Source organism: Cygnus olor, chromosome 21, assembly GCF_009769625.2.
Source record: "Cygnus olor isolate bCygOlo1 chromosome 21, bCygOlo1.pri.v2, whole genome shotgun sequence".
NCBI lineage: Eukaryota > Metazoa > Chordata > Aves > Anseriformes > Anatidae > Cygnus > Cygnus olor.
Window position 1 is genome coordinate 2,782,976 of NC_049189.1, and position 27,787 is coordinate 2,810,762.

A 27,787-nucleotide genomic window follows, 5' to 3' on the forward strand; every position below is an offset into this window, starting at 1 on the left:
AGGTCTGGAGAGGATTTGACGCTCTGGGAGCCTCTTAGCTGCTGCCACCCCTTTTGAGTCCCATAGCTGATTGCGGAGTGATTGGTGTTAGACAAAGATTTTGAGTCCTGAGCAAGGAAACAGCACATCAGGTACAAATTCCAAACTATTATATGTTTTTTCAGGTTTATTTGGAGGGAATTAACAGTTGATGGCAGGATGCTTATCACCAGCCAGTGAGGAATAGGTTAAATATGAAGAATAAGCAGTTAGAGAAGAATGTGCCAAAATAAAAAATAGCAAAAGAGGCTACAACAGTTGGAGTCAGCAGCGTGACTGTGTGTCAACAGCGCTACGTTACTCACCAGCTCTGCTCCCTGGGTGCTTTTGAGTAAGAGCCGTTCCCTCTCCTGACAAAGGGTTTTTGCTGCTCGAGGCAGCCGGTCAGCCCTTGATGGGGCAGCCAGCTGGAGGCCGTTCAGCAGCAGAATCACCAGGTACATCCTGAAGTCAGGATCTCTGCTTGCTCACCCAGGCTTAGTAGGCCTTGGTTTGGCTTCCCTGCCCGTTCATATTGTTTCAGTTACTGCCCAGAAGACGCTGCTGCACTCGATCTTTTCTGTTGTTTTTTTTTTTTTTAGGTCTGAGTGAGCATCCTCTGGAGAAACTCTCGGTGCCTGATCCTGCTGTCTGTGTGATGTGGGAGAATGACGTGTGTTATCAGCATCCTGCCGTCTGTAAGAGATTGTGCTGTAGGCCCATCGGAAGGTAGGACAGAGCTAAATGTGGCTTACTTTCTGATAACATCATCCATTCCTTGGGGAAAGGAAGAGTGTTGTAGCCCTCGGAAAGACAGGAAAGCCTTTCCCTTGCGAGTGATTTATGCAGAACCCTGGGACTGTGAAAAGGAAGTAGCCAGAAAAAAACAATCTCATTATCTCTGCCTTGGGTGCAACACCTTTTCTGGGTGATTTCTAATTATGAAGTGGGGCTGGGGAGTAGAAAGGAGAGCAAATAAAAATATGTTTGTAGCTTTCAGAGTAGGGACGGCTGAACTGAGCCACTCACCTCTTTACTCCCTTATTCAGGTAAAACGTTGTTTCATGGAGCCAAGAAGTATCAGAGGAGCAGCCTTCTCTGCTGTGGTTCTGTCAGGATCACCTCGTTATCTGTGACCGTTAAAGAGCCAAATTTCTCTAAATTGTAGGATTTATGTTTTCCTCACCTAAACCATTCCCCTTGGGCCTGTCTGTGGGAGTTAATTTCGACAGAACCATCATGCAGGGGTATTCTTCCATGACTCCTCAAGGGCTACTTGGAGAGCAGGCAGTTTTTGCAAGAAAAACCAGGCAGAGTTAGGTGCTTTTGAACCATTTGTCATAAATCATGCTTTCCAGAGGATGCACTAACTTCAGAATGCTGCTGTTAGTTTCTTTGTCGATAGCTTGCTACTCTCTGTTGGTGCTCACATTTAATGAGGAGGTAAAAAAGCACCCTAGAGCTGTTGGCTGGTCTCATGGAAGGAAGGACAGTGATGATATTTATTAGAGTAATTAATCCTCAGAGACTAGAGAACATTGAAAGGTTCCATGTTATACCACTAGTAACTGGGATTATTGCATTATTTAAGATTTAATAAGAAAGGAGGCAGGAGCTTCTGAGCTTGAACATGTTTACTCTGTGACATTTGGCAAGATACTCAAATTTCATTTCTCATTTTCCTTGCTTTGTAAAAGGGGGAGTAAAGCTCTTTTTCTTCCACAAAAGGGTGGTAGAAAGTTAATTTGAGTCATGTAGTGCAATACTCAGATCTCTGGATAGGAGGAGCAGTATTGGTTCAAGCAGGTAGGTCTGCATGCAGGAATATTCCCAGAACACCCGGTTTGTGAAGCAGCACCCTGCTGTCTTTAGGGAAAGGTATGGTTGCTGGGCTCCTCTTGGATCAATCGAGAGCAAGTACACAATTCACATGGAGTACCCTAAAAGTTGGCCAAACTCCATGTTTGTGTGCCTAAATTTGGCAGCAGGATTATACTGCCTTATGGAGAGCAACCTCCTTTCAGCCTAAGTATTTTTATTTAAGACGAAATGGCCTGCAGAGCCGAGGTAAATAATACAACTCTCTGGGAAGCAACCTTCCAGCACCCTTTTCGGAGCCAACCTATTAATTTTTCCACTCTTTCCCAGTCATTTCTGATCTCAAAATAGGCTGCTGTGCCTGGAATTGCACTGCTTAATTATTCTAGGCGGGCACAGCAGCTGGGCTGCAATTAGTGTGGGGAACGGAGTTCTCTTTCAGAAGCTCACGGTCCCAAAATGCTGTTCCCATGTAGAGGGACTGAAAGATGTGGTTGGAGGCACAACGCTGGTGGTCAGAAAGGGGACGCAAAGCGGCATCTCTCAGCTAAAGGGCTCTTCCCTGAGCACTTTCAGAACTTTTTGGTTCTTCATGGAACCAAGCAGTGCTGTGGGCTTGTGTCCAAAGCTTTTCTCGTGTTGTAGAAACCTGCACTGCTGTTGCGTGTGCAGGAGATGGCTGGAGAACTGCTCTGGAACAGGCTCCGTGCTCAGTCCTCTCCTCTAGCACTGTCAGTGCTGTTTCTGAGCGATCTCTGCTTTTCATTTTGTTCTGGCTGGGAAGCCTGGCAGGTTCCTCGTCAGGAGGCCGAGCAGAAACAGGGAGGTAGGCAGTAACAATGACCGAGTCAGAGCCTGGAAGCGTATGTGAATCTTCCTCCTTGCTTCAGAGAGCTTTTAGTTTCAGCCCTGGGTCTGCTGCTTGTACCTCCTTGGTAAAGGAGAGCAGAAGCACAGGGCTTCGTGGTGGTGTCTGTCACCAGCAGAGCCTGAGAGCACTGCAAAGTGGAGGCCTCGTCTTTACACAGGAGTGCTACTGAACTGGAAAATGGGACCCAGCTCTGCCCGGTGCCTCTTTTTCCTGAAATTTAGAAACTTCAGGAGCTTTATCTAGCTCGATAATGCACATCCATGAGTATCAGCTAGGTGCCATGGTGCTTTTCTCAGCTGCTGCCTTCTCTCACTTGTCTGCAGACAAACACACGAGCTGAGTGAAGGCTCGCAGCGGTGACCTGATCCCTCTGCCATTTCCTCCTGACTCCCAGTGCTGCCTGCCTTCGGCCAAATTGGACCGGCGCTGAGCGTCTGTCCCCTGGAGGGGGGCTCTGTGGTTTCAGGGCAGGTTTAAAAAAGTGAAGACTCTACAGAACCGCAGCTCCCATGGCAGTGAGTCAGTCCCGTGTCATAGGTTGGATACCGTCCGTCTCAGGCACTCGGTATTAAGAAGTTGATTCCTGGTGGGGGATCCAGAAGTTTTGGGGGCTCTCGGATGCGAGTGGTGGTTCGTCAGGGGCCCTGAAAAAAATCCCTCTGCTTCCCAGCAGCACGTGGTGGCTGGCTGCTGCTGTGAACCTTAGGGGAAGATGAACAGATGCATAGACATGCACAGAGCCAGCTCCTGAAGTTATGATGGATGGTAACTCCAAGTCAGATTTGCCTATTTTTCCATCCCCTCAGGAACTTCATGGTTCATGTGATTTTGAGCTAATACCTACTCTTTTTTTTGTATTTTTTTTTTTTAATTCTGTGTGTTGAAGGCACTGCAGGGTCTGAGAATAGGTTGGAAGATACGTAGGTTCCTCATATTAAAAAGATAAAATAAATCCCACTATGGTGTCATGAAAAGGCCCAGCAGGTAGTAATGACTGCTGCTCTCTCTAGGGAATTAGAGCGCTGGAAAAATCTGAGAGGCAAGAGGGATGCCACAGGCCGTTCTAAAGGTAAAAATCATGGCGCTTTCCTAGTGCATTGTGTCTCAGAGTTCTGTGCATCACCGAAGCTTTCCAGAGCTGAAAGAGAGTCAAGAAATTTTGTCTGACTGCCCTTCAGTCTGCGTCCTTGTCAGCCTTCTGTGCAGCGAGTCCCAAACGGTGCCAGGGTTTTCGAGGCTCCCTGGGAGGACAGAGGCAGCACAGTTTAGGGACTTGGGTACTAATGGGCTGACGTGCAGCTGCTCTGGGCTGTATTCCTAATCCTGCCACTGATGTGCTGCGTGAGCCTGGGTGAGTCATTTCCTTCTGTGTTGTACGTCTCGCTGCTGCTCCTGTCTGTTTAGACTGCAAACTTTTCCTACGAGGAGCTGCCCGTGCTGTGCACCCAGCCTGCCCTGCGGTGCAAATGAAATGTGTTGCCACCGACACAAAGACCTTGCAAAGATGGAATGAGGGGGTGGAAAAACATATACAACGTCCTTCCAGGTTGACATTTTAGTTAAGGCAATCATGGCAAGCTACTTAAAATTGCTCTTTTTTTACTCAACTAAAACTAAATTATTTTTATAGAGAGCTGATTTGCCAGATTTCCCTTTTTACACACTGTGGTGTATGCCAATGACACTAAATTTAAGATGCCAAGAAAGCAGCAATTTACACCTGCTTTGTGATGTCAGTGAAGTTCTTCTTTGCATCTCATTTCTCTTCTTTGCTTCCATTCCTGATTTGCCTGCTCGCTTGTTGGTTTTGACCATCATGAGATATAATAACGTTGATACCTGATGTCTGCAGGAATTCTGTTCCTGTGGCTGGCCCGGGTGTAACATCGCAGCCCATCGTGACTGTCATCGAATGGAACTTCTGCAGCTTCGGTTGGAGGCACTGCTGCAGCGCAGGGGACTGCAGATTAAACCCTGATGAAGGTTTGTGAACTCAAATGAGTTGAAAAGGCAGTAACAGAGGAGGTGGAGGCTAGTACTCAGGTGCTCCCTTGAGTCTTTGCCTGCTGAGTTTGAGGGAGTTGTGCTCAAATACCATTTAAAAAATACAACTCAATGAAAACGTTAATCTATTGGGATTTAATTAATTTAAATCTTAGCCTAACTGCATCTGATTCAGGTGCTTATTTGGAACAACGTGAGATTTGATGCTGATTCAAAAGAACTGTTTTTACTGTAAAAAAGACGTATTTTGACAGTTTTTTGACAGTGATTTTCACAGGCTATGAGTGGCACGATACATTTTATCAATACACAAATGTCTTCTGCACCAGAAAAACCATCTGGTGAAGCAGAGCTGTGCAAGATCAACAGAAAAGGCGAAGGCAGGGAGATTCTGACTGCGTCCTCTTCTAATGAGAAGGGTAAATAAGTTTTGCTCTTACCTAAAGCTCACTAGTGGTAGGATTAATGATCGGATAGGTCTTGAAGTGTTTGTGGAACACTTAGCAAGGTTTTATGAGGAAGACACTTGGTGTAAACTGACGTAGGTCCATGGTAGTTAATAGAAGCTTGCTGGTTTATACCTGCTTGGGTATCTGCCTCTGATGGTTTTTGGGGCACATGAATCCGTTTGGCTTTTCTCCCCATATTGAACCCAGCTTTTTGGATTTCATGTTGTGGAAGAATTGCCAAAACACATTTTTATCTTGGAAAAATAATCTTCAGTTTTCAGTCTGGAAAAAAAAAAAAAAAATCTGTTGGTTTCCTGGGCAATTTCTCTGTTTTTGTAACTGGTTCCTATTAATGGTTTTGAGATGAATCCCAGGAATCTGAAGCTGACAGCTTTCCAGCAAAAGGGAGTGTTTAAATATAGTGCCATCGAAAGATGCTAGACGACAGGAACCACTGGGCTGTGGGGCCGCCTCACAGCCAAAGGTGCAGACAGAGCTCTCGGACCTGTTACCAGGACAGTAGCGCTGGAAGAGCACAAAACCACACGGATTCACGCAGACATTCATCTTCTCAGTAAGAGCAGCCTGCCTGGATGCTGTGGTTTCACTCCTCCTCTGGGCAGGTCTCTGCCTGGCAAAGTGCGAAGCTCAGTGCCTTAAGCAGAAGATCGACCCCCTCTTAAGATTCCCTCTAACTAAATATCTTACATACCTGGCCAGTTTTTATCGCTGATGCGTATGCACACATCACATCGATGAATTCATGCTCCAGCACGTTTGGCACGTGGGGAAGGAAGGAGAGCTTCTCAGCTGGAGAGCCGAGACAGGCAGGAGAAGAGGAATTGCCTGCAAATGGCAGTCCCCACCAGCACTGTTCCTGCACAGCTCTGATTCTGCTTCGGCAGTGCTTGGGCGTAGCACAGCAGAGACTACAACTGTGTGGTGGTTTTGTGGGCTTCGTCTTTCTCCTTGCTGGGAATGGGTTGTTCAAGGGGTGTTATTAAGTGAAATCGTTAGCTGTTGTCGTGATATTGTTTTATGTGTACTTAGTAAAAGGGATGTCGGAGATCTGCCGTTCTTACTTGTGCATTTGCCTCAGCTGTTGGTTTGGTGACTGCAGCACAGGCTGGGGATAACAGCGGTCCCCAGCGCAATGAAACAAAGCAGAAAAACATCTGGCCAGCCCCTCGACTTGTCATCCCGAACAGGCTCTTCAGAGAAGGCAGATCAGGGGCTATAGCATTTACAGCTGGGGAACAGAGAGCAAACCTTGTGCTGCTGGGTCTGTGAGTTGCTGCTGGTTACATCACTGCAATAATGACAGGCTTCGCTCGACAGCCCTGTCATTGTGGTCGGCTTTCAGTTTTGTCCTTTTAGTTCACAGCTCTTGCTGCAAGTTGGATTATTCCAGCCTTGCTTATGGGATTCATTGCAGCTGAAAGATTTATTTTAATGAGAAAAGCTTCCTAACCAAACGAAGCCTCCCAGGAAGTGCATCCCCTCTGGTAATTCATGTGCCTCTGTTGTGTTGCTCTTTTCCAGCAGCAGGCAGCTCTGACGGCTCCCCTGGCCTACACCAGGCCTTTCTTAGAAAGGGGGAGCGAATATGGAGGTGTATTTATCCTCGTTTCTGTTCCTGGGCAGAGCTGTTCTCTTTTTTCTTTGGTCATGGCATGGTACAGTGGGTTTCATACTTAGAGAAGATCTTAGTAATGTAAATGTGGAACATGACAGATCGTGCACATCAGGCTTTGTACTATAATTTGTGTCCTTGTGTCGACAGAGCGTTAATGCTGGCATTCCTTTCTAATACGTTACATGGATTTATAGCTGTAAAAATGGGGTGGAAGTGGCTGCTTCCCCTCCTGCTTCCAAGTTTACTGGTTCTCAAAATGGTGATAAAAAGGCAGAGGGGACCTCTTTGCATCAGGCCTTCTTTCCAGTCTGCTCTCTGCTCAGCCTTCTACGCTGATGGTCTTCAGTCCAGGAGGTCTTTCGGTGCAGCCTGCAGCCATGGAAAACAAAAACGGTGAAATGGAAGAGATCTGGGAGAGCAAACTGCCTGCCAGACGTGGCTTGCTCACTACTGCTTGCCACAGGCCAATTAATCTCTCTGAGTCACCAGCGTTTCTGGGTGAAATAGGGGTGAGTGTGGAAACAGAAGAGCCTTTCTCCCTGCTCGCCTGACCCGCGATGAGGCCGGCAGGTGCAGAGCTGGAAGCAAAGCCCCTTGTGTCGGTGCTGGGAGGGACCTTTCCTTGCACGGACGAAGCTGCTTTCTTTGGACAGGCTTTGTGGTTGGGGTAGACGGCTGGCTATGCCGCAGTGGGCAGCTGGGGGATGCTTCTTGTTTTGAGAATCAATACCCAAAGCACCGCTGTGGAAGGGGAAAGGCTGACCAGGGTTCCATAGCCTGGCCTCCGTGGAGAATGGAGTTGGGCATCCAGCACCTGCCTGGGCAAAGCGTGGTGCAGCTGCCTGGCCCAGCTCCCTGTGGCGTAGCAAGGCTCTGGGGCTGAGTAGACACTGCACAGAGCGACAGCGAGGAAAGGGCCAGGATCTGTGAAATGCCCTTCTGGGTCCCTTTCTTCCCCTCGGTGTGAACCCCAGAGAAGCTGTTCCTCTTCTCTTCCACAGGGCTGTTTTCTTCAGGAGGCTTCAGTGGGCTCAGCCTGAACTTGGCTTTCTTCAGTCAGGAAATAGCCAGTCCGTGACAGCAGCAACCACAGCAATCTGCAGCTAGCCCAGAGAGCAGGCAAGAAGCAGCCAGTAACCTCTGCAGTGCCAGAGCTGGGGGCAGAGGGGTGGGGAAGCAACCTGGAGCTGCACCCCGAAGGGCTCTGCCTGCGCCTGGGAGGAACCAGGGCGAGGAGAGGGTGCTGGGGCTGCCGTCTGCACCACGGGGACAGCTTCTTGTCTCCCAGCCAGACGTTTTCCAGGCTTCTCTGATGACGCAGCTGGACGAAAGGCTGTCAGATTTGAGTCTCTCTTGCCTAGCTCCCTGGCCGGACAGAGGCAGCAGGGGAGGCTCCTTCATCCCCTAAACTTCTCTCTGAGCTGCTGAAGATCAGCGTAGTCTTTGCTGTGATCCCTGAGGGCCTGCCAGCAAGTTTTGATTCGGGGGACATGGAGCAGCAGGAGCCTTTGCTGCATGCAGCTGGTTGTGGAATCGGACTAATGCAAATATCCGAGGCTTGCAAAGACCAACCCGTGTTTTACGTTAGGGCTGCAATTAGGCCGGCCGTGTGAGCATAGAGGCTATTGACACAGCTCAGCTGAAGTGTGGGAACTTGCGCTGAGTGGTTGTAGGTGTCTAATTACCCACAACTTCCCACTTAATATAACTACATAAATCACAGAGCTGAACTTTGCAGTGAAATTTCACGGGGTTCCTTCTGAAGATGGTTTTCGAACGTTTCGCTGGCAGTTATCTGGGTCTGGTTTGGACAGCGTGAAGACGTCCGGGGTTAACAGCAAGCTTTGTTCGTGGTCAAATTATTTAATAATAATAGCTCAAATTTCTTGGAATTCCTTGGAAGCGTCTGGTTCTGTCTGCTGCTGCAGAGAGGATCCTGCCCTCGATGAAGTTCTGGGCTATTTTCATCTGGCTGTTTCCAGGGTTTGTCTTGCTGCAGGGTATTTAGATGTTGGTTGGGGTTTTGGTTGTAATTGTAATGTCCTCCTCTTTGCTGAAGCGCAGCCCCCTCTGGGTGGAGTAAATCTATCTCCTGGTACACAGAAAAATGCCAGAAGGGAAAAATTCAAGTGGGGCAATTAAGTTTGTATCCATGGAGTGCCATGGGAGGGCCCTCGCTTTTAAGTTCTCATATATCTGGCTCCGCTCTATAGACGGACATTTAAGAATGAGAAGTTAAATGCCCTTTCCCCCAAATTTTCCACTTGATGACTAACTTGATTGTATGGTTTAATCTGCTACACACTGCTAACCACAACCAACAGCGATTTAACAACAGAGCAAGAGCAAACAGAGAGCTTCACCGTGTTTTGTTCTCTGACATATACTGACAGCAGCTACGCCATTTCCTGAGTTTCTAGTCATGCAATTTTCCTTCAGGTCTTGCATTAAAAGGCTCCCGCAGGCCAGTTTAGCCACCTGCACGGATTGGGTTGTTAGTCCTGCCCAGGGGAGGTGGACATGTTCCTGGTGTAAAGCAGCATCCGAGCCTCTTCGACCCACCTCCCCCGGCACTTCGTGGGCCAGGGTGTTGAAAACCCCAACTCGGTGTCTTTACCAGCTTATCCTGCTTGAGGGCACACCACATTTCTGCACTGGGGTTGGGTTATTTCTTTAAAAGCTCAGACTTGGGTTGATGTGGAAGAGAAATAAATGGCTGAACACTTACAGAGGAGGAGGATAAAGTGAACCTGTTCCAAGTGGTTCCTCCAGCAGCCTCGTGCAGCTCTTCAAGCTACCTGCGAAGGTTGCTGCCCCCTTCAGTTAGGCTGGTAAAGCTTCAATCTTTTAATGGTGGCAGGAGGGGAGGATTTCACTAAAAGCCTGGTTAGCCCAGCAGTGTGGAGCCTGTCCCCGTGAGCATCCCACAGCATCTGAAGCAGCGATCCGCTACGCTGGACAGCCGATGACTGGTGCAAACCGAAGCGATCTGAACCTTAACTGGTCTGTGTGAGTATACAGCGAAGGGGTGTATGTAGCCTTTCTTTTGTGAGCACTGTGTCCAGTTTTAGAATTTACTGCAGTTTTAGAATTTACTCTTTGCTGTTTGGCACTGGTGGTGTTCAGCAACTGACCACCTTACTGCTCTTGCTCTTTGTGGGACGCTGAAGCGGCTTATAGAAACACAGGCCAGGCTTTAGGAGCAGGTTAACGTACCAGTCTTTCCCTTGAGAAGAAGACTGGTGAAAATTCAGTCATCACTTGATGCTGTTGCTGCCCTGGCAGTGCTGTCAGGGCTGGTTTTATCTTACGGGTGTGCACCGGGGATGAGCAGCGTTAAGGTTACTGCAACGTGTTGGCTGCTTGTTGTGGTGCTGATCAGGCACAGCTTGTTCAGTTCTGGTCTGAAGGCTTCGATACAGAAATCCTAAATTTGACCGAGCTTTCTGTGACAGGGAAACCTGTTCCCCATATCGCAGCAGGGGCTTTGGTTGTGTTCTAGGCTGCTCTGCCTGCACTGCCCTAAGCTCCCTGTACTCATTCAGGTCTTTGTCATTATTAGCCTATCGCTAAGGCAGTTGCTCTTAAGCCCTTGCTTACAAATCACAGGACAGGGTAAACATTGTTTTCTAGGTTGTCTTCTGAGACTTGAACTTAAAGTAAAACCATATGAGGAAACAAAGATCAAAAAACCACTGAAGGCAACAGAATAAATCCAGTCTCAAGCAGACAGCTGGACGAGCGTCAAACAAAGAGAGGAACAGCTGGATCAAGTAAAGTACAAGGAAAATTAGTTCCATCCCCAGGGGAGGGAGAAGGATTGTTTCGAGAGCTGTGTGGGACCAACTGTACCCGATAAAACTTTCACATCAAAGTCGGGGCAGATCAGAAGGTCCCAGAGGGAGGGGAAAAGAGGAGAGTGGGTGTTTGTAGTGACTGCAGGCAGAGTTAGGGGAGGGAAGGAGGTGGAGTGCAAGCTGGGGGGAGAGCAGAGAGGGGAGGTGGGGAGTCAGGAGTTGGAGGTGGAGTAACTCTGCAGAATGTGAGCCGCTGTCCACAGCTTTCTGGATGTAAATTGATGAGGTCATAGTGTTTTCCAGTTGTTAAAAAAAAAAAAAAAAGTCTTTAACTTGTTTTTCAAGAGAGACGGAAACACGGAGAAGCTGAAGAAATGGAGCAACTAGCAAAACTCCTCCTGTGGCAGCTTGTGCTTCAGCAAAGTAAGCTCCTAGCTGATAACACGGTGTCGCTTGGGTTTATTTCAGCTGCAGAGGACGGGGCTGGAGGTTTTGGACTGTTATCTTTGGGAGATTTTGTTCAGATTCCTGAGTTAGCTGGGTACTGCTCTGTGAGGGGAGGGAATTATGGATTTCTCCTACTTTTTTCCTTTTTGAGAGGAAAGGAGAGAGACTGGAGAAATGCTTGGGGTTGTTTCAGTGCTACTTCATCCAGCGTGTTTGTGCAATTTACTTTTTCATGTCAGTTCCCTTCATCAGCAGATTCAAAGGCAGTAAGCTGAAATGAGAATGCTGTAAAGCTTGGCTAGTTACAGGTTGTTGTATACTTCTGAAGGGGCAGAAACAGCTGGTACGTGTGTATGTGTGTTCAGGATGGAAGACAAAATGAATGTTATTTTTTGCCCTGTCAGCATAAAGACAGATACGAATTCACTTTAAGGTTAAGGTGCAGGGAAGAGACAAGGACAAGTGTGATGAGCTTACAGTAACAGAATGGCTTCTGCCTTCTCCTCTGCTACAACGTGCTGTAAAGGCTGCAAGAGGAACCAGTGTCCTTAATTGTAACAGCCCAGCAAATCCACCCTTGCAGCACGCTGGTCCCTAAGGAAGGCACCTGTCTGTGAGCAGGGACCAACTGCAGCTCCAAGAACGGCATGGGAAGGCCTCGCTCGGAGGAGACCGAGGAAGATGAAGAGTTCTCGCTTCGGTCCCTAATTAATCTAGCTCCCACATCACCAAATCCTCTCTGGCTTTGCAGTGCCTAAAGGCAAGAAATGGACATCACATGGGGCCAGTCATAGGGAAAGAAGGGTTAACGTGTCTCAGAAAACTAGTGGGGCGGTGGGATAAGGAAGGAGGGAGGCCACGCTTTGTATTTCAGAAGCACCAACCAGTCCAGCTGCTCCCCGGCGTGGTTTGGCAGAGCTTTGGGAGGGCCTGGGGCAGGAATAGCAGGTTGGGCTGCTGCACAGCACTGGAGGGCTGTGGGGAGGCGGCAGTGTCCCACCTAAGGATGGTCTGGTCTCACACAGACGTTTCTGGGTGTATTTTGGAGAGAGAACTGTCCGTACGCCAGGCAGCCACCGTGCTGAGTCCTGCTGTACCCACCCAGATCAGCTTAGCGTAATGGGAGAAGATGGGGAGGGGAGAAGGGAAGAAATCTGTGCCTTTTTTTGCTGAGATGCTCCCTCTTGGAGAAGAACCACACCCTCAAGCGTTAACGTCTTGCAGGGAGGAGCAGCCCAGTGTTTGGAATGGCTCTGTGAACTGCTCCGTGGGCCCAGAGCCAGCGTGAAGTACACAAACCAGCGAAGGGCTCACAGAGCTGAGCTAACATCTGAGCCCTCTGCGAGGAAGTTCGGGCAAATCTGCGAGTGGCCAGGATGCGATCGGTTTCTTGTACAGGCAGGAGACTCTTCCCTTCGTGCTGAGGCAGCACATTCTTGCTTTGTGCCAGCTCAGGGCACGTTCCTACCTGCAGCTGATGTTGGAACTGTTGGGGCTGGGGGGCGGCTAACGGCTCTCCAGTCCCAACATCCTTCTTGCAAGCACTGTCCTCTGCCGTTGAGAAAGCTGTCCCAGCAAGCCTTTAAAAATAAACAAGCACAGAGACTTAGGTAAAAGTCCAAAGTCCAACGGCCATCGGTTGGCTTTGTAGGGGAGGCCTTGTTTAAGTGAGAAGCCTGGTCCTGCAGTCCTCGGGCAGCTGGGGCAGGTGAGCAGAAGGCGTCGAGGCACGGGGCTGTATTGCTCACCATCTCCCTCCTCTGCTTATTTGGGGTGCACCCAGGTGGTGCGGGCTACCGGGTTAAAATATTGGCTGCTAGAATAGTGCTGGGCTCACGTGTTGCTGTCTCCTTGGGGTTACTGTGCCATAAGCCGTCAGGGCCTTGCAGACACCGTGTCAGCTCCCCACAGGGGCAGGATGGAGCCACTGCCGTTCTCCAAAAGTATTTGGAAATGGCTCGGTAGCACAAGCTTCTGTTTTTGTGATAATTGTGAAATAGCTCTACAGAGACCTTTAAATCCTCTGCATAAGCAATGGGATTTGTGGGAAAAAGAAGGAATCTGCCACACAGATTTCCCGAAGAACATGTCCTTTGTCTAGGCCTAGACCGTCCCTCCGCACCCCTAGTGTGAAGGCATCCTTAATGCAGAATTCTCTTTATTCAAAAGAAATAAGAAACAGAGACCAGGAGGTGGTAGGAAGGTGTGCAAAGAGGTAATGAGCTGAGCTTAGGCAAGCAGAGCATCAACCTCGGAGACTTGTTTCAACCCCCATTCCTGGTGGGATGTGACATTCATTTCTCCGGGGAATTTTTAGTTTATTTTCTTTCCTGCCCACCACTACGATCTGGGCTTCAGGGATGCTCATTGTCTTGTAAGACACCGATCCTGGCAGCTTATCCCGGCTCTGCTGGCTTTGGTGGCCCAGCTCTTCCTGCGCCCAGCAGAAGCCCTGCCTGTTTCCGTGCCCCGTGGGGCGTTTGTGCCGCTTGGCACTCAGGCTGCCGCTCTGGGTTTGCAGAGTTTCTGTTCTGGTGTTCTCCAGCATGGGACAGGAATGTGGTGGTTTCCTCAGCACGTGCTCCTACCTCTGCCAGCAGCCTCTGGGAGCAGAAGAGCAGGGGTCCTGCTCAGGCAAGGACACTTTTCTCTTTGAGCTGCTCCAAGGACAGTGCCTGGAGAGCTCCGACATGCAGCACGTCTCTCAGCGCCTGAGGCTTCTACTTCTAGCTTGCCTGCGCTCTCTGCAGCCTAATTCTTTGCTATAAAGATGGCTGGGATTCAAGAAGTAAGAGCTGGCCCTGCCTTTTACAAGGGATTAGAAACCTGCAGGCTGCTTTCCTCTTCCTATGTTGTGGGACCAGCAGAATACCTCTGGGATCCTGCTGAGAGGCATGCTGAGTCCGCACAGAACATGGCAGGGGATGAGTTTCTTCATCTCCGGTGGGTTTATCACTTGGAGAGAGGGCAGAGTGATCATCCTCCACGTGGAATTTGAAATATTTTAAAATGAAAGTACAGTGAGTCCTGCCTTGCCATCTGTTAAGGTGTTTGGTTCTAGTGCACAACGTGACAGTAACCCTGGGCCGTGTTTGTGTGACCCAGCAAGTCAAAACAGCCTGGCAGAAGGCAGGCAGGGCGTTAGCGGATGCTTTTCCCTTTTCCTAAAAGGAAGCAATGCCCCTGGTCACCGAGGGGCAGACCTGGAGGGACCCTGGAGTTCCCGGGGGTGGCACGGAGAGGGGCTGGGAGGTGCGGCAGGGCCCAAGGCGCTGGCCTTGGCCTGGGGCCGGGCCTGGCTGCAGAGCAGAGCACGCTGGAAGGCTTAGGTGGATGTCCCTGTCGGATGTGAGATTTACGGCGCTACGTTTGGGCTCCGTGTTTTTCCCATTAGCTTGCAAGAGGAAGGGAGCAAAGCGAACGCATTCCTGCTGCTCAGCCAGAGGAGCCTGCTTCTGCAGCACCAAATCGCGTTAACGAGCACTAAAGCGAGACCGTGGAAGCACAGGCAGCCAGCTCCCAGCCACCACTTCCTTACACACAGGTCACCTTGTGACACCTTGTGACACCTTGTGACACCACGTTGTTCCCTTGTCACGCTGCAGATGCCACCAGCTCGGGCACGTAAGCACGGCTGGGTCCCCCTGCCACCGATGGGTGCTGAGGGCTGGCTGCTCCTGAGCCTCCTGAGAGCGACTTTGTTCACTATAAAACTGACTGGCTCTGGGAGAAGGCCGGATTTTTTTTTCTTCGTGATGCTGAGGTTGTAAGTGCAGGAGGTGTCGCTGAACTGGCAGTTCAGCAGGCAGTGCTGCTCGTTTCTGTTCTCTGGTGTCACTGCCCAGTGTTTTGTGATAGGAAAAGGGAAAGAAGCAGAGTTTATTCCCAGCCCGGGCGTTGAGGGTGTGGTTAAAATAGCCCCGGTCTGGAGTTAATTTTTTCTCTTTTCAAATGAATAAATCCCAGGGCTGAAAAAAAAAAATGCAGCCTTTGTCAGGAGGGCATTGTGCCTCTGACATTAGCAGCACAAAACATCCAACTGTCCTGCTGGAGCCCACTTGGGCTTGGCTGGTTCGGGAGATAATGTTGTCGTTGTGCTGAGAGCCTGATGCGTGCTCCCAAAGCGTGATGCCAGGAGACCTCCAGACCCCTCCTACACACCAAGCAGGAGGGGCTGGGCCGGAGAAATGCAGAAACAAAGACGTCAGTTAATGTCTTGCAAAGCTCTTCCCGCACAGATCTGCGTCACGTGAGTTGGAGAGAATCGTGGTCGCTTCCAGAGCGTTACGTGGCCGGCTGTGCAGAGCAGGAATGGGAGCAGGAGAGGCTCCGGGGAGCCAGCCCGAGGCTGCCCAGCAGAGGACAGGTAGTCTCAGCACCCCGCAGAGTTACCAGTGCCCTCTGCCTTTGGGGAAGGAGAGAACACTTGTCCTCATCTTAGGGAACTCTTGCTCCCAGGCAAGTGTGTGTGCGTGCTGGTCAACACCAGGGACATTTGAGGGGCAGGAAGACCACTGGAGGCACCTTCTTTCTACTTTCTTGCTGAGCAGTGATGCGAGCCCAGCAAACGTGTTCCCAGAGCTAATCACAGCTCCAAGCTGGAGGCTGTTGCTGCCCATACCGATCTGTACCCACTGGCAGGGGTTTGTGAGTGGGACAGGGTGGAAAACACTGCTGGGACTGCCTTGGAACGAGCACACAGGAAATGCTTCAACAAAAGCTAGTGAATGTTTTATTTTCTTGCTTAGCCTAAAATAAGGTCCAGTCCAGGGTAAGTGAAAGGAACGAGAAGGCGTAGACAGCCTGTGGGAACGTGCAGCTCAGGAATGCAGCCTGCAAGGGAAACTCTTCTTGTCCTGCTGTTTCTGCTGCTTCCCATGCAGGATGAGCATCAGATCCTCTGGTGTCGGTGCCTCCCACCCCCCTGCCCAGTCCTGCCTCCTTGGGTACTTATTTTTTGTCCTACACAGAGCGTGTTAAATAGCAGAAGATGCCTTTCGGGCAGTTTCAGTGGGTGATGCACTGACATACCTTTGGTGTAGTGTTTGAATAGCAGGGTGGAAAAAACTCTGTAGCTATAGACGGTATGAAATAAAGACAGGGACTGTACAAAATTCAGTTGCAGGCTGAGCATTTCCCTTGTTGCTCTTAAGCGTGAGTTTGTTGGATCAGGCAGTTGCTGTGTTTGCTGCAGCATGGGCCAAGCAAGATCTGAGCTCTGGGCTTAACTATAACACTCATATTAAATAAGTATTAACAGAGAAGGGAGGGATGGGTGGGATAACAGCAGAGGAGACAGCTGCTGCTAGGAGTGTGTTTGTGTCTTTCATTGTCAGTAACGTTCTTTTTTTTCTGCTTTGACAGGTTCTGTTGTTTATTTATATTCAGGTGAGTGACATCTCTGTAATCTGCCTGTTTTTTTGTCATTGTGAGAAGAAATGAGGTGTCACGGAATCAGGCACCCCCAGATGGGCATTTCATGGCTAACCTCCATAGGCAGCAACCGTGAACGAGTGTCTCTAAACATTGATATAAGCGGGGGTTAGGGCTGAAAGGTAGGTAGGACACATCAAATTCAGGATCCTGATAACAGACATTGTTTTTGCTGAATGAAACCATCAGTTTTAAGTGTCTTTCTATTGTATTTCTTCGTGAGAGAGCTCTGTGTTGTCTTGAAAATTACTTTATTTTGCGTGGAAGGTGAGCAGAGATTCTAGGGCAGGACCGAATCTTACTCTAGCCCCTTCTTCACATGCTATTAATCCAGAAACTGTTTTTCTTTCTTTGCTCCTGGCTCTCAGTCCCAGCCGATGCCTCCAACCCCAACAGCGTTGTAGTGTCCGTGCTGAACATCAGCGCCACGCTGGGGTCGCAGGCTGTCCTGCCCTGCAAGAGCTACCGCATGGTGTGGACCCAGGATCGCCTGAACGACCGCCAGCGCGTGGTGCACTGGGACGTGTACAGCACCTACTACGGGGACAACAAGATGGAGAGGCTCTGTGACATGTACTCGGCGGGGGATCAGCGGGTGTACAGCTCCTACAACCAAGGGAGGATCTTCATGCCGCAGAACGCTTTTACAGACGGCAACTTCTCTCTGGTGATCAAAGGTACTAAACAGCATCTTTTCTCCTCGTGCTTTCTGCACAGTGGAGGATTCATCTAAACTGACTTTGTGCTTTCCAGTGAAAATGGCTATTTTACAAAGCACTTTTCTGAAAGCAAAAATGAGCCTAATGAGGTTACGTGAATCACTGGCAATAGTGTTTTATTCCCCTTTGAACCAATCCCATTTTAAAAGGGAATCAATAACTCACTGTCTAAATGTCCTATGGGCTTGTGGACCTTTGACTATTTCAGCTCCATAAACCCAAGATTGTCATTCTTCCTATGCCTGCTCTTAGCTAAACTTAAATTGGCTTCCTCTTTCCATCTGGTAATACAAATGTTCCACGCAAGAGCAAATAAACAGAACAAATTATTATGTTAGGTAAGATGGTTCTTCTGTTTAACCCTCTCTGGTGATAGGACTTTGTTCTAAGCTATGTAACGGCCCCTGTGTGCATCCACACAAGCATTTGGGAAATGGCATAAATGACAAAATTGTTATCTCAGCATGAAATATTCATCTTCCCGTCTCTTCTCCGTTGCCCTAGATGTTGCAGAGAGTGACGGAGGCATATACTCGTGTAATCTCCACCACCACTACTGCCACTTGTACGAAACTGTGAAAATCCAACTGGATATCACCAAGAAAGGTAGGTGTGACGGACAGCTTGGTGCCCCTCTCAGCTAGGGGCAGGCTTTGGCAGCTGGAGTCCGGTGGCTGCCAGGACGCTGCTGAATTCCCGGTGGGATTTGTGTGCTGATCCACAGAAGGTGTTGGATGCTGTGCTGCTCGTGTCAGAGAGGAGCAGCGTGGGTGAAGGGTTTTGTGATTCCTTCTCATTGCAGGTTCAGGGCACAGGTGCCACAAGAGTCCTGCAGCGCACCAGGAGGCGGTGGTGCTCGCTGGGCTGTTTTCTGTTAGACTCCTCAAGTTTCGTTATTTTAGCCAACGTGTGTTTTTATGAACCTCCCTTCTTTCTTGGCCTCTGCCAAGCCCTGCAGAGAGGCTGTTAACTGTTTGCATTAGGCAGCCCAGCTAGCTAACTGTCCCGTTAATGCTCCGGCAGTAAAACATCCTTAGTAACAATCCCTCATTAGTCACGTTAGCCACAAACATCTGCCTTGTCACACGGGTCTGGGGAGCTTAGTCCTGAGAAGCTTGGAGTTAAAAAACCTCCTCGTGCACCACGCCTTGACTCCAGCTCTAAAAGCAAGCTTCTCAGGGCTGTTGGCAACTGCAGTCTGTGCCACCTGCACTGCAGAAGCATCACTACTGTGTCATTTAAATCCACCTTTATGTAATGCACAAGCGAAGCCTCTGGGACTGGCTGTGCTGGGAAGCTGTTGGAGGGCTGAGTTTTCTAAGAGGCTGATGGGATAGGAGAGAAGTGTATTTCTTCTGCTGTTCTCACAGCTTCGATGCAGTAAGAACGCCCAGCCTGCCCTGTGAGCCCCAATCTGCTCATCCGTGTTTTTGTTCTTGAAAAGGAATAACAAAAGAATCAAATGCAAAACAGTGCTCCTTGAACTTCCCCAGTAATTAGGGCACTTGTGGCTAGGAAAGCATTTCCTGCTTGGAGGAGCAAGGCACGGCACATCGAAGATGAAGCCTGCTGAGGGAACGTGCTTCCTGCTGTGTGAAGCGGGAGGTGAGCCCTGTTACGAGGAAAGGAAGGAGGTCCTGCATGATGTACTCACCTAGGGTGTGGAAGGTGCAGGTACATTTGTTTATTGACTGCTGTGGGGAGCGTGAACAAGGCACACCGCCCCGGTGGCGCTTCGGGGTCTTTGTAGGGGATGTGTTATAGGACTGCAGGGTCTGGGAGCGATCTCAGGCACGTCTGGGTGTCCTTAGGCATAGAGTGAGCGTGTAAAGGTGCACGTACCAAGGCTCTACAACTTGTCCTCTCCACAGCCAAAGCGGCAAAGGAGTACTGGGATGGGGAGAAGGCCGTGATCGTTGCCCTGGAAGGCAGCACGGTGATGCTTCCCTGCGTGAACAGGAACCACATCTGGACGGAGCGGCACAGCGAAGAGGAGCAGCAGGTGGTCCACTGGGACAGGCAGCCCCCGGGGGTTCCCCACGACCGCGCCGACCGCCTCATCGATCTGTACGCCTCCGGCGAGCGCCGCTCCTACGGCCCGCTCTTCATTCGTCAGAAGATGAACATCACTGACACGGCCTTCGCCCTGGGGGACTTCTCCCTCCGCATTTCAGAGCTGGAAAGTGCGGACGAGGGCACTTACTCCTGCCACCTGCACCACCACTACTGCGGCCTGCACGAGAGGAGGATCTACCAAGTCTTCGTGACAGAGCCGGTGAGGGAGAAGAAGGTGGTGAACCTCACAACCCACAACACTGCCCCAGCCCTCGGTAAGTGCCTTCTGGCAGCGGCGCTGACTGCGGGAGGGAGGGAGGGAGGGAGTGTGGTCAGGGCAAACTGTGCCCTGCAGAGGTACCACAGACACCACGGCAGCAAAGGTGCAACTCAGAGCAACCCTGAGGTTTCCTGCATGAAGCGTTCTGGTGTTCCTGCCCCTAAGGTTGGAGGAGTAGGTGAGCTCTTGCCTCCCTCACTGCTAGGGTACAGCTCCGGTGCACCTGGAGCTACAAGCTTAGAGATACATGGGGATCTCTGGAGCTGTTTAACACGGAGCTGCGCCCAACGAGGAAGGTCCCACCCATCGGGGCTCATTACCCTGCCTGCCGAGCGGGGCTGACGACTCTGCGAGGCTCGCGTGCCCTGAGGCAAGCAGGCTGTTTTTCTAGCAGGCTCCCTTTTCTGATTGCTTTTCTGAACCAGGAGAGGGTGTGGAGTAGGGGTCAGGTCTGCGCTGCCTCTGCTGCGACAACATGCCGCTGTTCGCGCTTCTCTCCCCATCGCGCAGGGGTTTAGGCTGCGCCAGGTGCCAGGCTGCACGGAATCAACCACCAGGAATTTTCCTCCACCCTTCAGCTTTTTTTTTTTTTCTTAACTCAATTTTCACATTTTCCACTGCAGTGAGTTATCATTTGACAGCCCGTCCAAACCCCCAGCTGTCACGCTTAGTTCAGGCAGAAGAGTGAAATCCCAAGTTTAATAATTTTTTTAATCTTTTGGGTATAGTTCCTTATTAACATTTTAACGTACTCATTGTGGTTTAATATTTATTGGCTGCTCGATACAAAATTTCGACATGCTTCATACATTTTTAAACAGGTCTGTTCTTCTCCAGCAATTAGTTTTTTTCGTGTCACAGAAACCTAAACCTTCCCACTGGGACCGAGGCTGGTGTCCAGAAAACCAGGCGGTACCGAAGAGAGGTGGCCGTTGGGGCTGAGCTGGCGCAGAGGTCAGGACGCACAAATATCAGTCTCCCTGCCCCTGGCTCTTTTGCTGCCCTCGAGTCCTATTTAGATCACATTGTGCAGATGGAAACTACATCTTGTTTCCGGAGTTGCCCACCCAGGAGTCTGTTCCCCTCTCTGCTAGATGCTGTCCTCGTTGTTGCTGAGTTTTTACCTACTTGCTCGGGCGTTAGGCAGAACCTGCAAGTAATTCAGCCTGCCGGGGCTGTCTTAGTTTGGCAGTAATGCCCCGCTGCTGAAGGAACTGGCCTTCCCGAGAAAAGCCATTTCCACCCCCAAGAAGAACAGCCTTGGAAGAGCTTTGTCCCCTAGGGGCAGCGGACGCTCAGCTGGTCGGAGAGCACCACACACAAGAATGTGCTGAGTCGGTGGGAACGGGGAAGAGCCGAGACATTCAGGGAGCCGTGCTCAGCCCCACTGCTGGTGAGCAGCCTGCTGGTACATGCCCTGTTTGTGAGTAGCGGGAAAGGCTGAGGTGTTGCCCTTCTCCACAAAAAGCTGTGCAGGACTTCTCCGGGCTGTGACTTAAAGGCAAACTGAAACACCAGGAGATAACAAAAGCAAAACAGGGAGGTTTTTTTTTTTTTTTTTTTTTTTTTTTTTTTCAGCAAGCAGCTATAGCTTCTGGCGTAGCTCCAAGGCTCAGAGCCATTTCCAGACAGGAAATTTCATCCTGTTTTGAACTATAAACATGAGTTCAATTCTGTTCTCAGTCCCAGCAGAACAAATGTGTTGTGTGTGTACTAATTTAGTGCATTTTTTACTCCGCGTTTGCTTTGGAACAAGTGAGTGAAGAACAGCATCTCTTGCGTCTCTTGCTTATTGCTGGCCTATTGCCAGTCTTTGGTAGCCCTGAAAACAAAACGGGCCACATACCCAGCAGCTGTGAGCTCTTGGTGGAGCTCTCTCCATTTTTTTTCCCCAGCAGAAGGATCGGCCCCTTGGCATTTTGGTAAAGTAATGTAAAGGCCCCTCCGTTCCAACTATTTTGGGGCTAAGGAGGCCCAAAGTTTCTGAAACTCTGTTTCCACAGCTTGCCGTTGTAGCCACCTCTCTGATGTTGACTGAAGTTTCAGATCAGCTCCTGCCCTGCAGTACTGGGGGAAAGCAAAAAGCCAGGAAAAAGCCTTCAGGTCTGCTGCCTTCGGGCTCCATGGCTGCTCCAGGGGCTGCCGTCTCCTTAGGGCAGCTGCTGAAGACGCCCTTCGTGATGCAGGGATTTGTGAAAGCAGAACCGTCCCTATACTGATTGCAGCTTTGCGGTTCTTTTTGGTATGGTATTTCTTAGCTGTGGTGAAAAACACATGCTCGTTTTCAGCAGTGGAGTCAGGAAATACAAACCATCCAGCAGGGCCAGCAAAAACTGCAGCGGAGGGCTGCACAACCAGAACGGAGCAGCTGCTAAAACCTCCCCATTTTCCAGGAGTGCTGTTAGTATTAGCAAACAACCATTGCTGGTGTGAGACCGTGCTTCCATCCACGGTCATTTTATTTGATTTCACAGTGGGTGGGTTGTTTTTAAACGCTGCAAACAAGCTACTCGACCAACTGGAACCAGTCGCTGTGCCAGCAGCTCCCAAAATTTCATCCAGGGTTACTTTAATTGACCTACCTGCAGTGTCTGGGGAGCAAGCGCTCATTTACCTGCTGCCTGCTTTTCCTAAAGCCGGAGCTGACCCAGACACCGTGATGAGCTTCCTAAGCCTTAACTGCTCTGGACCTATTATCTGAATCCTAATTTATATTTAGGCATTTTCTGATGCCCCGTGGCCTTGGGTTGCTCAAGCGTTTGATGAAGAGGTTTGCTGGTTAGCTTAATAAGCTGTTTGCCTCCCTGCTGTCATGGAGGGTGAGGTTGGACAAAATCAGCGCTCTTGGTGCTGAGTTTTTTGTGCGGAATATTGAATTTCTGGGCTCAGCCTATTTACAGTGCTGTGCCGATGGAAATGAGCAGTCTCTAACATTCCCAAACGGCCTCAAAAGGAAAACCAGCTGTTGAAATAATGATGAACTCGCTGGCTTAGCTCAGCTGCGACATTCCTGTTCCTGCTGATCAGCTCTGACCTTAACTGGTGCTGGAGATGTCACTGCGCTTAAGGAGGAATACCAGGACGCTGCTGGGGGAATCTGGCCCTGGTGGAATACAGAGAAAGAGCTGGACACCGTCCCTGTTTGATAAGGAACCAGACTGCCCGTCTGACTCTCACCCCTGTGACTTCTCAGTGCCCATGATAAGATCAGCGCTTATTGGTGTCCCAGTCTCTGCGTGAGACGGGCTTAAGAGGAAGCAAGGGGTTGAAGGAAGCAGGAGCTTTGCTCTGACAGTGTCCTGGAGGTGCAGAGCGGGCAGGGAAAGGTGCCACCGGAGCTCTGGCCCTCCTGGTTTTGGCCCTGCTGCTGCCGCAAGCATCAAACCTCGTTAGCAAAGCAAGCAGGGAAAGGAATCTGCTCTCAGCCTGCTGGTGTCAGGCTGTCTTTAGCCCAGAAACAGCCCCAGGTTATCACGGAGTAACAGTGAGCAGCGTTCGACCAGTGTTTGTAATTAAACACTGATATAGGCAGAAAGGAGGAGACGGAGCCCGGGTTGTCTGCGTTGACGTGGGGTGACTTGGAGGCCTGGGATCCTTGCAAGCAGAGAAGTCGCTTTCCCTTTCTGTGTGCAAAGCCTTGACCTATTTATTTGAGATCTACAAAAATGTTCCACGTAAAAGTTTTGAGTTACCCTTCCCTGCGCCGAGGAACTGAAACGCTGCTGCACCCACCACTGGAATGGAATCTTGGCTTTTCTTTGCAGGTTTTTATTTTATTTATTTTATTGATTTTTATTTTTTTTTATTTGAAAAGGAAACTCATTCTTTGGCATTGAAAATTCCTCCCACTCTGTAAATTATAACCCTTGGCAGGGAGTGGCTGCTTCATACTTGAGCTGTCTGGAGCCGAGGCAGCGCGGTGCGCGTGTTGCAGGGGACCCAGCGTGGGGCTGCGTTACCCCGCGGGAGGCTCCGGGCTGCCTCCTGGGGCTTCTTTCTGACTTCTCCTCTGCAGTGAAGGCGAGCAGCGTGCTGAGAGCCGGGCAGCAGCACGGGGGTGTGCAGTGGCCACAGTTAATGCTTGGTACTCCAGGAAGTGTAACGGTTTTGCGATGAGCACAGACACCTTCCGTCTGACAAAGGTGCGGTGTGTTGGAAATCCAGCAGCCGTTTGCTCGTTACCTCATTAAGTTCAGAAGCTTCTCACTGCACATGCTTTTTGGGTCCACATTTGCGCCCACCTGCAGTCGTGCTGTGCTGTGAATGCCAATTGCAATTATCATCCTGTTCTCCTTTTCCTCCGCCCCCAGATCCCAATGTTGTCAGGGGCCACAACGTGATAAACGTCATCATCCCCGAGAGCCGCATCCACTTCTTCCAGCAGCTGGGCTACGTCCTGGCGACGCTGCTGCTCTTCATCGTCCTCCTCATCATCGTTGTCCTCATCACCCGCAAGCGCCGGCAGAGAGGTAGGTGCTGGAGAAGATCGTCCCTGTGGTGCTTACGGGGGCGTCCCGTGGCAGGGGAGCTGATTCTGCAAACAGTTACTGTGCAGCACAACGCTGAAGCCACCGATCCTCTTCTGGAAATCCAGCACAGAGGAGAGTTTCTGCAGGTGCTGGTGCTGAGAGAGATTCATTAGAGTGGGGTAAAAATGTCCAGCCCTTGGTTCGCTGAGTTTTATTAAAGGTGGGAGTTTTTTAGAGCTTACGTGCATGCCGTGGGACTAAGATTTTTTCAAGTCCTTGCTGAACCCCCTGTGCTGGGTGACTGTGTGTAATTAGATAAACGTACTCTGAGGTCTTTTGGACCACAGAAATAGTTTTGGATGCCACAAAAAAAGCAAATACCAGGGAATGTTTGTCTTCTTATGGCCTCTTTTGCAGTACCACATCTGTCCTTATTTACACGTCAGGGGGTAGCACCAACAGCAGCTGTCCCCGCTGACTAGAGTGGAGTTGATTTGCAGTCAGAGAGGGGACAGACTCCTGGCCCTGCTTTTTCTATAAAAAAGAGGAGCCCAAAATTATCATTCCTTGCTGGCTGGAGTGAGACAGGAGTCTGTTTAGATACCTGGCAAGTGGAAGGCAGAGGGAAACCGGTGTCTGCAGCGTGTGATGGAGGCAGGCCTGAGCAATGGGCTGGGGCTGGACAGGTGCAGCACCAGCACACAGGAGACGACAGATAGGCTAAATATTTGTGTAATCAATGGGAGGTAAGAAATGAAAAATGGGGATGGCTGTAGTTTCTCATGGCTGGTCATCCTTAGATTTGGAAAGACCATCAGAAAGCTGGTGAGTAAAGCAAAGGGGAGCTCCCTGTGGCAGGGGGACATGCATGAATTCTTGTGTGTTAGGGGGCTTGTGAAAACACTTCCTGTAAGCATCACAACAAAGAGCACTGTGAATAACTGCTGTGTGTTATTGTTATCAGTGGTATCTGGGAGTTGGTTGTTCATTTTATTTCTTCTTCCTGTTTAGGCTATGAATACAATGTGAAGAAATATGGAGAGTAAGTATAATTACAGGATCTACTATCTATGGCTAGAATACATACTAATGAACTTAGTGGTCCCAAGCCTCTGCTGTCATTAAGATCCTAAAACAGCTGAGGATCTGGTTAGTAAGAACGCGGCCGTGTAAAGCTTAGACTGTTTGATACAGTTTAGTAGTTGGACGTGGGCCAAGATAGTGTATCTGGGTCCCTTTATGTTTTATTATACATACTAAAGTGGAAGAAATGGGAAGTTCCAGTTCAAATTGGCTCACCATCATTCTAGGCTCCAGACAAACTCACGGGGAAAAAAACAACCAACTAGCCAAAGATCTTTCGGTGTCAGTAACAAAGACAGTAAAAGCAAAAGAGAGGAGAATCAGGTTCACTAGTGAGCAGGATGGCCTGCTGAAAGCTGTCATATTTTCTTCAAGAGAACCTTGCAGAAGCTGAAAAGGGTTCTGCAGAGATTACTGTGAAAATCACCTGTTTTTAGTAAAGAATGAAATCTATAGTTTTTTCAGCTGTCCTCCAGCTGTACAGCAAATAAACAATGTCGATTAAATTCCTTGAAGTAGCACTAGAAAGCAATTGTGAAAAACTGTAAAAGGAGACAGTTATTAAAGGATGTGGCAATAACCTTTTTTCACTCTCATTCCTTTTTCAGGAAGGATGTAAATCTTAAAGAATTTACAGTCGACACGACAGATCTGACTCAGTACAGAAGTGAAGACATCAGGCTGGGTATGCATCAGCTAGCAGCACTTCTCTAGACCAGGTCAAAACTTGTTGTAACTGAGGATTTCCTAAAGATATTTAGGTGCCCATTTTATAGCGACTTAACCTCCTGATTTTAAAGGGCAGATTTATGAGAATCTCACCCCTAGAAAAGGTACAACCTTTAAAAGAACAAGCTGACAAACTTCAGGCCCCAAGATACAGAATTGCTGTGTGTAAACGAGGTAGATATAAAAGCTGAAGTAAAGAACAGAGGATTTGCAGGGAGTGGGCTGCAAACCAGGACAGCACAGGTATAAAATTCTTGTGTGTGTGTCTCAAGGGAGCTTTCCTCTGAGCAAATTCTTTAAATAACTGCATCAGTCACCTTCACATGACCTTGACCCAGATAATCCAGAGCTTGTTGTTACATAGCAGAAGAATCAGTGGTACCTATGAGGAGCAGGAAACTGAAGTGTGTGTAACTGATTAGTGCCAGGAAAAAAAATCAAAAACAACTAAGTTGTAGCACGTTTCCTTCTCCTGCTGAGTAACTCCATGAGGTACTCCTAGAGATCTGGAGATGCTGGGCGTCAAGTACTTCAGGGAAGGGCTGATGCCGTCTCCCTTGCCTATAAAACTTTGTTTTCTTTTAATGTTCTGATAGCTGTCTGAATTACACTCCTCCCTTATACAGATTACAAAAACAACATCCTGAAGGAGAAGGCTGAGCAAGCCAGAACCTTCCCAGCAAAGAACATCGACTTAGACAAAGGTAATAATGACCTGCTTCACCCTAATTGGTGGCTGTAGGAGGCTTCTGATGGGTTGAAGGAGGGAGGAACACAGTATAGCAGTAAGCTGACCAAGCCACAGTCAAACGAGGAATGGTAAACATCATGACAAATGAGAGCAGGAATGAGAAGCCAGTTCCCTTCCTATCCTTTCATCATGGAGCCACAAGATCCAAGTAGTGATTAGGTTTTTAAAAGCTTTTGGCATGGCACAAATAGATTTTTTTTCTTTATTGGAAAAAGAATGTCTAGCAGGGTTGGAATAGCACATTCTATATTACAACCCCAGAGAAAGATGTATCTCAAAAAAGTACTGGCATTGTGTTTGTGAAGAAAACACTGTGCAGAAGAGTGTTCTGAGCTGAATTCGTTTATGGGCAATGGGCAGCCTTTTTCTTCATCCAACAAAAGCAAACAGCTCTCTCTCTGCAGGAGCTGAATCTCATTTTGTTTATCCAGTCTTAATTCTGCGTATTATCCCTCAGTTTTCAGGGTTGCACTTAAAACAAACAGCGCTTGTAAGAAGGTTGTTAGGTTCTGTGACTCCTTTCATATCAATTCAGAACATAATAAATGTGACTGAAATGAGAGCAAGAAGGAAGTGATCTAGAAAGCCCATGAGTTGCCTTAGACCTGCAGCTCTTGATACAGTTCTGACAATATTTTGCCTACATTCTTCAGAAACAATCTGTGCAAGAATTTATATACCATAAATCTCACTGTGGGGTTTATGAAGAGGATAATGAGAGCATAGCTGACTGCAAATGGTCACTCATCACTGTAGAGCTAAGTGCATTCACAGTGTGTTTCTTTGGATGGTTTGAGATTGCCATCAAGGTACTGACCTCCATTTCAATTTGCTTTCAGATTTCAGGAAGGAATACTGTAAATGAAGACATTCCCAAGCTGCTGGCTGGACCAGAAGCTTCAATCAAAGATAGATAAATGGAAAAGAGATGCCTTTTCTTGATATCATGTCCCTCCAGCTACCATACATTTTTCATGTAGAGTTTCTCCCCAGTAAGCACAAGGGTATTTGCAAATGCTTCCCAAAAGAGTTAGACCATCTGTCTTGTGTGCACTTATGATGGGTTTTGGTTTACTTTTCTTCTTTTGTTCTCCCAGTCCTCCCTTCCCTTTTTCTTTCTGATATTATTGTTGTTTTTATGCATCAATGATTTTTATGAGCTGAATCAGCAGACCTTTTGCTTTGACGTTACTGCTTAAAATAAACCAACCTGCATCACTATTCTTGA

The 27,787-nt window shown here is 49.0% G+C and overlaps 1 protein-coding gene and 1 long non-coding RNA gene across 8 annotated transcripts; one reads left to right on the top strand and one right to left on the bottom strand.

Moving 5' to 3' along the window:
- MXRA8 (matrix remodeling associated 8) lies at positions 1-27,780 on the top strand. 7 transcript variants are annotated; one of them, XM_040533350.1, is made up of 12 exons: positions 1-131; positions 621-747; positions 4,560-4,690; positions 16,405-16,428; positions 16,842-17,150; positions 17,697-17,798; positions 19,064-19,522; positions 23,838-23,996; positions 25,008-25,038; positions 25,688-25,764; positions 26,435-26,512; positions 27,399-27,780. In XM_040533350.1, the coding sequence occupies exons 2-12, from the start codon at positions 677-679 to the stop codon at positions 27,422-27,424; spliced, it is 1,467 nt and encodes a 488-aa protein (XP_040389284.1). In that variant the 5' UTR covers positions 1-131; positions 621-676; the 3' UTR covers positions 27,425-27,780. The 7 variants fall into 7 exon arrangements, with proteins under 7 accessions (XP_040389284.1, XP_040389282.1, XP_040389285.1 ...); XM_040533348.1 differs by lacking the exon at positions 1-131 and adding an exon at positions 397-476; XM_040533355.1 differs by lacking the exons at positions 1-131; positions 621-747; positions 4,560-4,690 and adding exons at positions 8,864-9,805; positions 10,430-10,569; positions 10,939-11,016.
- LOC121058173 lies at positions 6,899-9,596 on the bottom strand. The gene is made up of 2 exons (XR_005814102.1): positions 9,521-9,596; positions 6,899-8,888 (listed from the first exon to the last, which is right to left on the bottom strand). It is a non-coding gene; the product is annotated as an uncharacterized LOC121058173 (long non-coding RNA).
- Positions 27,781-27,787: the final 7 nt, after the last annotated feature.